The sequence below is a fragment of the Eptesicus fuscus genome, chromosome 16 (assembly GCF_027574615.1).
Source record: "Eptesicus fuscus isolate TK198812 chromosome 16, DD_ASM_mEF_20220401, whole genome shotgun sequence".
NCBI classification, from domain to species: domain Eukaryota; kingdom Metazoa; phylum Chordata; class Mammalia; order Chiroptera; family Vespertilionidae; genus Eptesicus; species Eptesicus fuscus.
Window position 1 is genome coordinate 13,435,128 of NC_072488.1, and position 15,124 is coordinate 13,450,251.

At 43.6% G+C, this 15,124-nt stretch overlaps 1 protein-coding gene across 1 annotated transcript in view; it reads right to left on the minus strand.

The window, feature by feature from the left end:
- Positions 1-15,124, minus strand: part of ALK (ALK receptor tyrosine kinase) — a 591,773-nt gene that overhangs the window by 146,133 nt on the left and 430,516 nt on the right. The window contains exon 5 of the mRNA XM_008162272.3: positions 105-232. Within this exon, the coding sequence (XP_008160494.2) occupies positions 105-232 (128 nt within the window). The remainder of the gene's footprint in view (positions 1-104; positions 233-15,124) is intronic.

The window sequence follows — 15,124 nt, forward strand, 5'->3', positions numbered from 1 at the left end:
TTCTAGATAAGTGCATACATTCCCAGCTAATCATGGTGGCGGTTACTGACACACTTAAGACAACAAGCTATGGAGGAGTGAAGGGGCAAGCCAGACTCAGTTACCTTCACTGCAGTTCTTCAGGGCAAAGAAGTCCACTGCAGACAAGCTTCGGTTTCCACTTGAAATGTACTCCAGGGCCACTCGGAACGGGTTCTCTGGGCGCCCAATTCTTCCCTGCAGCACTGTCCAGCTGGTGGCATAGAAAGCGAGGGAGAAGCACAGAAAACAGTGATGAGAAGCAGGCCTAACCTGCAGAGAGGGCCTGCCCTGCAGAGGCGTCAGGGCCCACACTCTCCAAGGGCATTGCCGAGAAGAGATGGAGCTCTACGTGGCTTGCAGGGGAGAGGCCCTGAGAGGAGCACACGGACATTTGTTCCTGTCTTGTCCAGTTAACTCAGAGACCCAATTTCCAAACCCGCTGTGGCCACTGGCAGGTTTTTGTGTTTTGTTTTGTTTTGTTTTTGCCATATTCTCTTTAGGCAGTTACAGACCTGTGAGATATTTCAGTAGCTGGTCTTACAGGAAAAGAGTATATATACTTGAGAAAACCTGGCAGCAGAGTGAAGGAACAGCCTTTAAAACATTTACCTGTCTATTCGTAATTATCTCTGGAAAGAATGCTTGGTTTTCAGAATTTCATATAATTCCAAAGTCTCAGAATCCTCAGGTTTGCTATATAGTTACTTAAGGGAAGCTTGCAAGAGCTATTTATTTACTGCAGGAAAATTAAAGTGCACCGAAGCATGTATTTTGGGGTAAAGGTACCTAAGATTGACGTGGACTCTGCAAAAAGGTGCAAACAGAAAAAGACAAAAGCAGGTCAGACGGCGAGCTCTGCATCCGTCTATAGCCAAGGACACTGCCATGGTGGGGGAACAGAGAATCTGCTAAATGAACATTTTCACACCTCACTCAGGCGATTAACCTCTGGGAACAGCCTCTGTCACTGATTGGAACATCAAATTTGCTTCTCAACAATGACTCAGGTTCTTAAAGAAATAGATAGCTATTTTGACAACTTATGTGGCGAAAGGAAATTATATGGACTAGTTCATATTTTCTTTCCTTTTAAAAAATAATTTTATTGAGGTGTAATTGACATACAATAGAGTGCATGGACTAAAAATGTGTAATTTGATGGCTTAAAATGTGTAAATTGATGAGTTCTGGTATATGTATGCAGCAATCTGCCCTTATCCACGGTTTTTCTTTCTGTAGTAACAGTTACCAATATGAAATGGAAAATTCCAGAAATAAACAATGCATAAGTTTTAAATTGTGTGTTGCTCTGAGTGGCTTGATGAAATCTCGCCCTGGCCTGCTCTGTCCACCCAGGATGTGCGTCATCCTTTTGTGAAGCGTATCCATGCTGTGTACACTACCCTCCCATTTGTCACTTGGCAGCCATCTTGGTTGTCAGACCGACTGTCATGGTATCGCAGTGCTGTGCTCAAATCACCCTCAGTAACAGCCCCAAAGCCATTCAGATAACTGTTATCACACCATATTGTTATAATTATTCTATTTTTATTATGTTATTGTTGACCTCTTACTGTGCCTAATTTATAAATTAAACTGTATCATGGGGATGTACAGAAAAGAACAGTATGTAAGGTTCAGTACTATCCGTGATTTCGGACATCCACTTGGAACATACACCTGCAGATAACAGGGGACTCTGTACATGCATGAACTCATCACAGTGTTTCCTATGGACTGACCACTATGTTGGGCTTAGGTATAGCAGTGCAAGTGCTAAGGAATTCAGGGAAAGACTAGCTTTCTGTTTTAAAACATTTTAAAGCATCCTCCCCCACACGTATAAAGTGATGCTTATTATGAAAAAGTTAAAAGTCCAACAATTCAGGAAAGTGGATAAAGAAAAGTCACCTCAAAGTCATTATTCAGAGATAACCACTGTCAACACCTCAGTGAACAGCCTTTCAGCTATAATTCTAAATAAATGAGAGCACACGGCACATGCTCTGTGGCTGCACCCTGCCACTCAATGGCATGTCTCAGCATGTTTTATTATTATGAGACAATAAATATAGATTACAGGATCAGTTCAATGATTGCATTTTTAATGATTTGAGCACTGCTCCTCATTTTTCCTTTTTACACCACGCTGAAGCCAGCCCTGGGAACTTCTGTAGCTACTGCCTTGGGACACAGAGCCGGAGTCAAGGTGCACAGACATTTAAAACTCAGAGGCATATTGTCAGTCCTCCAACAGCGAGTCAGAGGGCCAATTTCCAGCTTTGTTAACTTTCCCTGACAAAGGTGTTGCCTGAGGCAATCACTGGTCCTTCAGTGGGCCTCCAGGATAGCAGTTTTGAGTCTCTGGTCCCTGCCATGTTGCTCGGCATGCACTGGGAGTCTGCTGAGTGAAGAGAGTAGTTTTGTTAGCGTACTATACTCTTCTGTAGTTAATTCAGATCACTGGAGCCAATGCCTCAACCATTTAATAACAGTGTATTGTTTCCCCACAATAGAGGCTGTAGAAGGGATTATTGCTGTTGTAAAGTTTGTTCTCTGTTACTGTACCCAGCAGGTTTTCTATCCAAAATAAAACCAGTGTAATTGAATAAGGACAAGGAGGCCTCTTGGTTTAAATGTGGGGCTGTCAAAGAAAGAAATATTTGAAACGGAAATGTAAATGAGGGGTTCTTATGAAAACAAACAAAAAAATTAGAAATTTTCTTGCTCTTCTGAAAATTAAAGGGACTTATTTTTGAGGAAAGATGATGGTGAAAGGCATGACTATTCAGATTCTGCCAAGAATTGTCGCTCCCTGCTCCGAGGAATGATGGATTTTAATTCCAGGTACACAGGGGCTCTTGACAATGATTTCCAGTTCTATATTGGCACTAGCCCTCTGGATAAATGTGTCAAGAGTTTTAGGAATTAGTTTCTGAGTTACTGATGCAATAACTTTTGTCTGAAATTCTCTGGTCTCCCATAGTTTACTGCTGCAACTTTAATAACTTTCAGAGCAGTTGCCAAACATGTATTTTATAACCAGGGAAGTTGGGACCAGGAAAGGGCAAGCTTATACCTAGGGTCAGATTTGTTTAAGACAGAGCCAAAAACCCCATGAAAAACAAATCCAAGTTCTCTCTTCTGTCTGCCTCCATTTTCTTTACTTACATTCTAGTGCTCATGAAACTCGCTCATTAGTGTCTTATTTTCATCTTTAGCTGGTGTTCGTAGGAGGAAGTTCTCTGTTCTGACCTAGAAACAAGCATGCAGCCATATCCATGTGCTAGGGATTTGAGAACATCTTAGCAATGATGCTTCAATCAATCAATTTGACAGTGTGGGAGTCCACCTGGACTCTAGGAAGCCAGAAAAGCTGTATGGATAGCCTGTAACCATCCATTATCTTCTAGTGTGTTTCTGAAGCTTTCGCTTCCTGTTCTGGCTCTGTCCTTCATTTGTCTGATGACTTTGAACAAGGCACTTTACTCTGAAAGTCTGAAATTGTGGGTGTTTTCGGATCAATTGTATTCTTATCCAGAGAAAGTGTCTTCAACTTTGTGTGAATTTGCTGAGGAAAAACACTGACCACACTTTTTTGCTGAGTGGCTTCACCATAATGAATAAATTAGAGCCCATCAAAAAAGGCAGGAGAGATGGTTTGTGAATGTCCAGGTCCATTCTGACCTGCGGGCTGGAAGTAGTATGTACAAAAGCCTCTCAATTGGGGTTGAGTTGCATATTCTGGTCCTCGATTTGCATGGGTTGCAGTTAAGTCCCGGCACCTCCTGGGGGTTGAGTTTCTTTATTTGCAAAATGTGAGCACTGCATTTAAAGTTCTGATGCCTATAACTTCTCTCACAGATTACAGGAGTCCTGGTGACAAAACACTTTATGGAAGCCCTGAAAGCTGCAATGGACAAATAATATTCTCCAGAAGGTGGAAGAAGAGTTATTAGTCCAAAACTCACAGATTTATTTCTGCAAAGCGCCTCACTTCCACCCCTTTGCAGAAATGGAGACTTGCCCGAGGTCATTCACTTGGTTAAAATCAAGTATACTATTGCTCCCAGAGAGGCAGAACAAGGGGCAATGCAAACCATGGATCAGTCCATGTATCCAGTTGCTTTTCATATCACTAGAATCACAGAGATAGGAAAGGATATGTCTACTCAGCATTGCTAGAGGGATCGCCAGTCTGGGTCTTGAGGATAGATAGGTCAGCCAGACAGTGACATACAATATCAGAACATGCATACACAAAACAAAAAATCCTAAGAAGCTCTGGAATTGGAACAAAAAGAATCTCTAAGGCTCCCACCATTCCACACCAGGTTAGTCTCTACGTGCTTAGAGGAAATCGCCTGGCATGTCTGCTGATGAGACTGAAGGGCTGGCAGCTGTCTGAAAAAGGACAAAGGCACCAAGTTATTTTAAGCCCAGAATGAAGGGGCACTTTTGACAGCATGTGAGGGCCAGAGATGGCAGTTGACAAGATAGAGGAAAGTGTATTATTTTGTGGCTGTGACATTCCAATAGGCACAATGTTGATGTGGGGCTAGCTCACAAAAGTGAGCCCTCAAACCCTACATGCTAGTCAATGGAATGCCTTTCTGAGATGGTTTTAGCTGCTGTAATACCACAAGGCCTAGACTCAGTTCTGGCTCCACCATTCACTAGCTAAGTGACCTCAGACAAATGATTTACCTTCTCTGATCTTTGGTTTCCTTATTTTAAAGGTGGAAGCCATAAGAACTAGCTTGCTGTATTGTGAGGATTTGTGAGATGGATGTATGCAAAGGAACATGTTTATTAGGAGCTATTCTTACAGAAGACAACTTTCTTCATGGAATGACATGGGTCCATGAAACTATATGCATCTCAGCTCATTTATGAGATTCAGGGGGGCAAGAATGTAGGTAAAAGAAAGTGAGAAGGACATTTGTAATTTAAGAATAGCAGCTACCTTAATTGTTTAAACTAAAAAAAAACAACAACAAAAAAACAAAACAAAAAAACCCACCTAAAGTTAAATGAATCTTCATTTAGGCATAACCCCAAGAAGTTGTGTTGAAACACTCATATAAGAAAACATATTAGGATGGGACTGTAACAACAGATCAACCTTCTGACCAGAACCTCCAGTGTCCCATCTCACTTACAGTAAAAGCCTCTTATTTACCTTTGCATCTTTCTGTAGCATGTGCAAAGATGCCTTGAGTCTAGATCTTGGTTAGAATTTGTTGAAATCAATTTTTTCAGGTCTTTATTGGTGCATTGTTACACACTAGGTAAAGTATTAAGTGCTCCGAGGACCCTAAAGGTTTAGGATTGAGCTTTGCATTCCAGGAACTTACAGACTAGTGAGAAAGAGTAAAAGTATTTATCAAAATTTACAGTGAATGGCAGTATAGAAGAGCTAAGTAAGTGGCTTATGAACTACATACTAGAGAGCGAAATAGTGTCTCAGACTGGGTGATGAGGAGAGGTGAACCTTGAAGATGGGTTATGAAGAGTGAGCAGGAACTGGGGAAAGGGCAATGCACAAAGACAGAAGGCATGAGCTCATGAGCAGAGGCCCCACAGACTGTGTGCTCAGAGAGTAGGCAGTCCAGTCTGGCATGAATCAATGTTTTCCATTGGCCTCTATAGGAAGGAGGTCCCTGTGTCTTACCCACCCACCTCCAACCTCCCTAAAGCCAGGATTGGTGGATCATTCATCTTTGTGTCTCTAGTCCCTAAAACATCACAGATGCTCAGCAAATATATGTTGAATGAAAGAGAAAATACATAAACAGATTTATATTAAATCAGATAAGATTCTGACATTATTGACCAAAATTTATATTGTAGTGAAGCTGAATTACTCTGAAAGTCCATGTGAGTTCATTATCATTAGCTGTCATCTATTCAAGTGACAATGACGACTTAGGAAGAACCTAAAGATGGAAAATTTGGGTTGAGGGAAGCTTGGGAGTTGGTTCATCACATAGGTCTTGGGTCCCCATTCATCTACAACCCTCCCCTGTTTTTAAAAGAAGCAGGGCCTTGGGAAGGAACCATCAAATTAGGTCTTGTTCATCTACTTAGAATCCAACAAAGGAATCAGGGAATCATATAACTGAGACATGGAAACAATTTGAGTGGTTAACTAGGGGAGGTCCCACCTGATGCAAGATTATACTTTACAAGGCAGTCAGCTGTGAACCAAGTCAATGTAAATATTAAAAACTAGAGGCCCAGTGCACAAAATTTGTGCACGAAGGGAGGGGGTCCCCTCAGCCCAGCCTGCACCCTCTCCAATCCAGGACCCCCTGGGGGATGTCCGACTGCCAGTTTCAGCCCGATCCCAGGGACATCCCTCTCACAATCTGGGACTGCTGGCTCCTAACTGCACATCTGCCTGCCTGCCTGATCACCCCTAACTGCCCTGCCCCCCTCCCTGCCAGCCTGATCACCCCTAACTGCCTCTGCCTGCCAGCCTAGTTGCCCCCAACTGTCCCCCCCACCAGCCTGGTCACTCCCAACTGCCTCCCCTGCTGGCCTGGTTGCCCCTCACTGACCCCCTCTGCTGACCTGGTCACCTCTCTCTGCTCCCTTCTGCCGGCCTGGTCGCCCTTCACTGCCCTGCCCTGCTGGCCTGGTTGCTCCACTCAGCCTGCTGCTCAGTCATTTGGTTGTCCCTCGCTAACCCCTCTGCCGGCCTGGTCGCCCCATGCAGCCTGCTGTTCGGTTGTTACTGTGAGGGCATCATGACCAATTTGCATATTACCCTTTTATTAGTATAGATAGCAGCAAGACCAATAATAACAGCACTAATGATATGATCAACAACTGTTAACATTTATTGAAGGCCTACGCTCTGCTTCTAGCTGAGTTTTAAACCCAAGTTAGTGTGGCTCAATAATCTTTATGGACATGATCTTAAACTGCCTTTACAAGCTTCTTGAGGTTAAAACATCACTTCTGTATGGCTTTGTTTCAACTCTGGCCCTGGGGAACATGGTTGGAGACTTGAAACTAAGAGATGTGCCCATTCTCATGCTCTGTGGCAGTGACCATAACTAAGTCATTCGGTGGTGACTAACCCCAGTGCCAGGACAGCCAAATTCACAGGCTTAGGAACAGGATGATGGGAACCACCCAGATTAGACAACCGCGTAGAGTTCAGTCACATGATTATCATTACTGCCGAGTGTAACACTTTTAAGGTGCAGCCACACAGCTGCTATTCTCTCACATGTCTCTTCGCTAAGATGCTCTCTTGACAAGTGTCTGGACGTGAATGTGAAGGTGTGAAGATTTGTTAGAAACAAGGAACTGAGCCTGTGGGAGCTCGTCTAGATCAATACAGAGAAAAAAGGCAATTGCATTTCTCTCCCTAGTCTTATCTTAAAGGAGAAAAAAAAAAAAAAACAACCACACATAACTTTCAAGTTTTTCTTAAAATATACCTTGTAGTAATTCTGCAGCAAATATAATCCATTCAGCACTATTTTTTATTGTTTCCATTAAATCAACCTGCATTTAAAGCATTTTTATGGGAGAGAGCAGGGAGGAAAAAAAAAGCCAGATCAATGTAAATTTTAATGTGGAGTTCTTTGTTGCTAGTTAATTTTCTGTAGTAATAATAACACTTGGTATGTGACACAGAGTCTTTTATCTAAGGAGCCTTAACTTTCTTATTCCCTTGCCCTTCACAATTTCCCAGAAGTTGGATAAATGCCCTGAAGAGGATCAGATCTGGATGGGAATGAGGGTACAGGTTGATTCAGGCTGTGGCTCCCAGCGGCTTCTGACAATGAGCTGCCCTGAGGCTGAGGGTGGCTATGGCTCCACGGGAGGGGAACTGTGGGAGCAAAGGGGGCTTGAGGCAGGGATGGGCTAGCTTGGGTCACAGGTGGACTCGGGTGAGACCTTAGCACTGGAGGCTGGAAAGCAGTTTCGGTTTTCATCAGAGACTGTATGGGTGACAGGGATCTGGAAAGTGGCCTGCCTTCTCAGGGTGGGGCCAAGAAGGTGTTCCCAAAGTGTGTTTTCCCTAATTCTTCTCATGCTTTTGAGCTAAGAGAAAATGAATGGTCTTGGGTTCATTGACCTGGCCCCTCTCTAACTTCTAATCTTCCTCCCTCCCTCCCTCCCTCCCTCCCTCCCTCCCTCCATCCCTCCCTCCCTCCCTCTTCTCTTTCCTTCCTTCCCTCCTGAGAAATATATTAAGAGCTCAAACTTTGGACCCAGATTTGCTGCTTTATGATCTTAATTCTGTTTCCTATTGGCTGTGGCTTCTGGCCAGCTACCTAACCTAACCTCCCTGTGCCTGAGTTCTGTCATTAAGAAGCAGGGATGATAACAGAAGCTTAGAGGGGTGTTTTGAGGTTTACATGGGTTAAGACACATAGAACACTTAGCTCACACTCAATAAGCAGTAGTTAATGCTGCTATTATGATGTTAGTGGTGCTTTTTCCTCCTAAACCTAGTGTGACAGATGACCTTACAGGAAAGTGAAATAGGAACGTAAGATGTTTTGGGGATTGGGAAGAACCTCCTGGCCCAGAGCACCAAGATTTTTGGGACGTCTTTCATTCCCCCATGTGGAGATAAAGAGATACTTGTACAAAGGCAGATATCCTAAGGAACACTGTGCCAAGCTCATGAAACACATTTCAGTTGTTTGTGTATATGTTTATTTATGTTCTGCCTCATTCCAGAAAGGATTTAAGGTAGCTATTTTACTTTATCTAATTTAATGTTTACAATAAATACATGACACAAATATTATTGTTCCCATTTTATAAACAAGAAAATTGAGGCTCAGAGTTTATATAAATTGCCTATGTAGTAAATGGTAAGAGGTAATATGAACCTAAGACTACTTATCTTTAAAACTCTTGTACTTTCTACTATATTAGACATAGGTTTAAACGTCTTAAATGTCAATGCTTCATCTTTTAGAAGAACATTTCAGGGGGCTGGGGTATTTGAAGAAAAGTAGTATCTGAAAAGGATGCATCCAAGAAATGTTTTGGCTTCTTCCCAGTGTTGCCCAGGTATCCTATTCCTTCTCTACTCAAGTTCCATGTTATCCTAATTGAGGTTGGACTACACAGACTTGTGGGAGGCAGGCATTCATTCTATGTATCAGGCCAGAAAGGGGATCCTGAGAGTCCACCTCCACAGACCTAGCCTGTAAATCATCGGGGGTAGGGCAAAGGAGACTCAGAATACCACAGTTGTAAGGAAAAATCGTAGTGGAAGTGTTCTTAACTGGCCTCCATGTGACCGATTTGCCTGCTGGATTAGCATAATCTCTACATTTTATATTGAAGGAAACACCCCGTGCCCTCTGAACGTTCAAGGTCAACTGAATGTTGCAGGGTACTCTCTAGTACTCTTTCACTTTCCAATCCTCTCACTTGGGTTATTCACCTACTGAGAGTCAGTTAGGCTTGTTCCCAAGCCTCTTCATGCCAGCTGTACTCATTAAGTTGCTGCAACACGAGCAAGAAAAAATTGAATTATTTTGTAAAGACATGAAGGGATAAGTCACTAAAAATAATTATTGCTTAATTAGGCATGAATAAGGCAACAGAAAAGATAGAAAAGAAAAAGCTTATAATCCAGAAAGCCTCTAGATTAGTTGATAAGTGTTCCAAAATTATTTGTTTTAGCAAAACTAAAACTGAAAATCATGGCTGTGGTGTGGTGGTGTCATGCATGTGATTTATGCTGAAAGAGAGTGCAGAACTCTAGTCAACAGAGCCACACTGCAAGCAAAGGTTTTGGCCCCACATCAAGAGACTGATGAATTGGCATCCATTTCGAAGTTGCAAGTTAAAATAAAATGTTTAAAGATGTAAGTCGATTCCCAAGCAACTATTGCTCCTAAGCTTATTGTCTAAGAGGGCTTCTTCCTTGTTCTAGTTTGTATAAAGAAATACACAGAGGATTCACTAGTGTTCTTTCTTCTTTTTAAAGGAAGAGCACTGAGTATCCTGGCCAAAAATCAACAAAGAGAAAACTTCTTCAATTCAACAGCAGCAATCCTGCGAATCCTGAAGTTTCTCTTTCACTTTCTCTGAGTCTTAGATTAGGTCCCATCCAAGCCACCACCTCCTCTACCAGCTGCTGAACACCCCTCATTAGGGGGCTGTGGGAGGGACTCAGCTAGGTTCTGGGCAGGGGAATTGGTTGGTGCTGGCATTTCAGAACTCATTTAAAATTGCGGAAGTGGGCATGAGAGTTCCCAGGAGTCCCCCACTCCACAGATCTGTCCATCTCTCTGGCAGGGTTGGTGGCAAGATTTCTCAAGAGTCCCAGGTGACTGGTTTGCCCTTCTAACTCTTTCTGTGGGAGTTTGGGCATAGCACCCACCAGCAGCCAGGGGGAATCTGGAATTTGGTTTCCTAACTGTCTTCCTTCCAATAACTTTTTAGCACCATCTGTTCTTTTCAAACACAATCTTTTATTTCAAGCCAACTCAATGCAGTCAGTTCTTTTGTTTGTTTAAAAAAATACACCTTCCCCTGGGAAAAGGAGAAAGACAACACTGGCTCTGAAATGCGGATGCTTCTGTAGGGCCCCTCCCCTTCAGCCCAGTCTGCCTCCAGCGTGAGCCCTGACTCCCGAATGGGTCTAAATTTTTGGCTTTTGCCTGCACACCCCCACCCCTATCCCAGCCTCAGAGCTCAATGCCCGGGATTTCCCAGCCTCAAAGGAGTCCTCCCTGCTCATGCTCAAATGATATCCAATTGTCCATCCTGTTCCCTAAAGAGCCAACCTAAATGCCATGTAATGCATTAATGTATTGATTGGTTCAATATGCAAGCCTCTGAACCAAGCAAAATGCTGACGTCCAGCTCAGAGGTTGTGTTTCAGTCATAAATCTCTGGCCAAGTCAAGCCACTGTGCGGAAACTTTATATGGTAGCACAGATCTGGCCATAAACTGTGGCCCTCCCTGTAAGCAAATTCTGGGGCTGGGATAGTGGTCAGCTGAGCTGAAAAAGGCTGAAGGGCCTGGTGAGGTGAGTAAGAGCAGCCCACAGACTTGTACCTATCAGAGATGACCCTCTCCCCCATGCTACATGCTGCTCCTACCCTGCTTGGGGTGTCCGTCCAGGGATGTGGAGGAGATTGCCAGTGGTATCAATGGATCATGCCCTGAGCCCCTTGGTGCAGAGGGACTCACTTGCCTGCTGCAGCTCCTATACTGTACTGTGGCAAATACTGTGGACAATGGGCATGTTTGTGAGGGTGAAAGATGTATGACTGGCATGAATCTTGGAAACTACCATGTCTAATCCTCTCATGTGGAAGAGAAGAACTGAGGCCTGGAGATATACTCACCTCATATACCTACACAATATTGAATTGTGTCCCCTTCCATGAAAAAAGCCAAAAATCAGAGATCTTATTAGTGTGTCAGTGACCTTATTTGGAAATAGGGTCTTTATAGAGGTAATCAAGTAAAAATGAGATCATTAGAGTGAGCCCTAATCCAATATAACTATGCCTATAAAAGGGGAGATTTGGACATAGAGACAGATACACACAGGGAGGACACCTCGTGAAGAGGCAGACAGAGATATGGGGTGATATATCTATAAGTCAAGGAATTCCAAAGATTGCCAACAAACTCCCTGAAGCACAGGAGAGAGACCTGGGACACATGCTTCCTCACAGCCACAAAAAGAACCAACCCTGCTGACACCCTGAGTTTGGACTTCCAGCCTCCAGAACAGTGAGCAAATACGGTTCTGCTTGTAAGCCACCCGACTTGTGGGACTTTGCTATGGTAGCCTTAGGAAACTAACATAGGTGGCTAGTTCTAAACCATCCCCACTAAGTAGAGAAACAAACTTTAAATTATTTTTACTTATTATTGAATAGCATCACGTTTCTGTGTGATGACCAGCTCATGACAGGCAGCCAACAGGCGGCTGAGAATAGAACTCATTTCTCACAAAGGAACCTTATTTTCCCTGGGGCCAGACAAAGCACAAGACATTTTGCTACACATTCATCTCTGCCTCCCAGATGAATAATATCACCTCCACCTTCAGGGAGGCCCTATTGCAGAATGAGACTAGAAAGCGCTGCTAAAACCCAGGAATCATAGGACCCATTAGGTTCTCCCAGGCAATGCTGGTACCTTTAACCCGTGCTTGACTTCAGAATTCTATGGTGCCAGCCACATGGGAGCTTTCGGGCACAGAGCAGACAGAACTGCCCCAAGATTGTGTCAATGATGCGTTCACCTGGGAGCCAATTTCTAGGCTAGCACTGCCACTACCAATTTTTATATGCCATTAGAGGGTCAGCTCAAAATAGTGACCTGGAATTTTTAAGGGATGCTGGGCCTGCACTAGAAGCAGAGGCACCTGGGGGAGCCAGGGAAATTTGGTGGAGGGCAAGAATCCCCACGCATGAGACCAACCTTCATCCTCTCTCCCGAGTCCTCTTGGACTTTGAATATCTACAGAAGAAAGCCCTGAACCCCCAGAATTCTTTGATGCTATCCCTGACCCTCTATATTGGGAGCTGTGATTTTCTGGAAAAGGCAGCCTTCTGGTTTTTGGCCAGTTCAGTCCTTCAGTAATACACAGGGTGGGGCAAAAGTAAGTTTACAGTTGTTTGTATGGAAAATAATACAACAATTAATTAATAATAATACAAGAATAAACTCCAGGTCTTCCTGATGGAGAACAATTCCTAAACTCACAACTCCTTGAAAGGGAAGACTCTTTTTCCTAAGAACCCTAGGCTCCTTGGTGGGACTGCTTGTTAGACCTGGTATCTTCCAACCAGACCTGTGGCTAAAGCCTCCGGAGCAGGACTCCAAAGGAGGTGACACAAGTTGGGCACTCAGATCAGCCAAATCCCAGGGAGCCACTGTGTGGAAATAATTGGAATCTTTTAGCAAAGGTGTGTGAGAGAGTGATTAAAAGGAAATTGCAATTATGGAGCCCAGAGGTAAAATTGCAAAACTGGCCCATAAATCCTAGTCTGACATGGAATTTAAAACTCCCAAAGGTCTGAAATGCCATATTAAAAGGGTTTTAATATTAAGAAGTAGAAATAATGAATGATAATCCGAGTATTGTTTCTGGGAGTAGGGGCAGCTCTGAAGGATAGACAGGCTAGAACCATAGGGCAGGCTCTCGTTGGGTTGTGTTTTACATCTCTCACTTCACAAGAGATGAGTGACGGAAGGGAAGGCAGGCTTGGCAGAGGGGTGTTGAGTGGAAATCTGGTAGGGCCATTCCCCAGCGAACTCTGGCTCTGGTAGGGCCATTCCCCAGCGAACTCCTGCACGTCAGAGACACAAATGGCCTTTGCCCATTATGCGGCTGCTCTGGGCCAGACAGTGCAGGGAACAGTGGCCGGGTGGGGAGTGGCTGGGAGCTGCAGTGGAGAGGCAGCAGGGAGTCATGGATGGAGAGCACTGAGGGCCTGGCTCACTACCTGGCTCTTCATTGGCTGGGAGCTTTAGGCAAGTCATTCCACCTCTCTGTGCATGGTTCCTCTATTTTATTTACCCCCTCCCAGGATTGTTGGAAGAATTGAAGGGTAGAATGAATAGGAGAGTGCTTTGAAAATATATGTTGTAATAGGTTTCTATTGGTCCCTGGTACTCACCTTGATGTGGTCATTCTCCTCTGGACTTATATAAGCTGATTCCCTGAAAATTTGTTGACAAAAATATAGCTGGATAATTTTGGAAGCTCCTTTCACCTGCTGGATGCTAGGCTAATGGCAGTGCCTTGCACTGGTTTGGCCAATCAGGACATGCTAGGCCCATCATCCCTGGGCTCTGGGTTCTGCATATTAGCTTCTCAGGCAGGTGCAACACACAATGGCTTTATGTCAACTTGTGATCCGTTGGAATCCCTCTTTCTCCCTACCCTTCTCTAGGTTACCCATAAGCCTTTTCTCACAAACTGTTTCCAAACCAAACATTTTCAGACCTTATAGGTTGTGGCTCAAAGCAGCTGGTTATGTTGAACCTGAATGTAGGACCATGACATTTTCTGCAGCAAATTTCAACTGGCTTGGTTTCTGGAATTTGGAACTTGTCATCTGTGGTATTACGTCTACTACCAAGCTTGGAACCATCTGCAGACCAGGCCTCCTGTGGAACGAAATCATGAAGGTACAGCTTTTAGCACGGTGGCCGAAGTATAGTAGATCTGAACAAATGTTAGGTTCTCTCTCTGCCACCATCTCAGACAGGTATTAAAAACATGGACGAGCCAAAGTTCAAGGCAGAGTCCTTTATCATTGCCATAGAGACACCTTAGGATGGACTAAGCTCACTCACTGTACCTCGTTGTTTATAAGTGTTCAATTTGCTGTGGACCCACCTCCCAGAATGTCAAAGGAAACAGTGGGGAGTATGTTTCTTAAATTGAGATATTCTGTGTCTGCCATGTTCCCTCACCTACTAACCTCACAGCCATATGGAGGAGTTTGCCCAGGACTGGCTTTAGGTAGGAAGCCTGTGTTCACTCTTGGAATCCACAGTTTTTTCTGAAAGTTTCCAAACTACTTCCTCAGCAACATTTTTAGAAATGACTGGGGTTAATATTTTTAAATTCAAGCATTCTTTGATTGAAATAAAGAGAGAGCTAAAAATATAGCATTGCCTTGAATTTAAATAAAAAAGTTAAATTAGCTATAAATGAAAATCTATTCAGACTAGCTTAGTTTCATCTTATATAGAGAGACTACCAACAGGACACTTTATAATTCATGCTAGGTAGGTATAAGAAACTGACTTTAGCCATAGCTGGTTTGGCTCAGTCAAGGGCACATGCCCGGGTTGCAGGCTCCATTCCCAGAAGAGGGCATACAGGAGGCAGCCGATCAATGATTCTCTCTCATCATTGATGCTTCTATCTCTCTCCCTCTCCTCTCCTCTCTGAGATCAATAAAAATATATTAAAAAACTGGCTTTAATAAATTAATATGGCCATCCAATATATGCAGACCCTGTTATATAAATCTATAGCAAGTGTTCTAGCGGTAGCAAAGGAAGAATAAGACAAGAATCGTACCCATAAGGAATTTCTAGTTGTGAAGACTAAAGTGGCAGTATGGAATA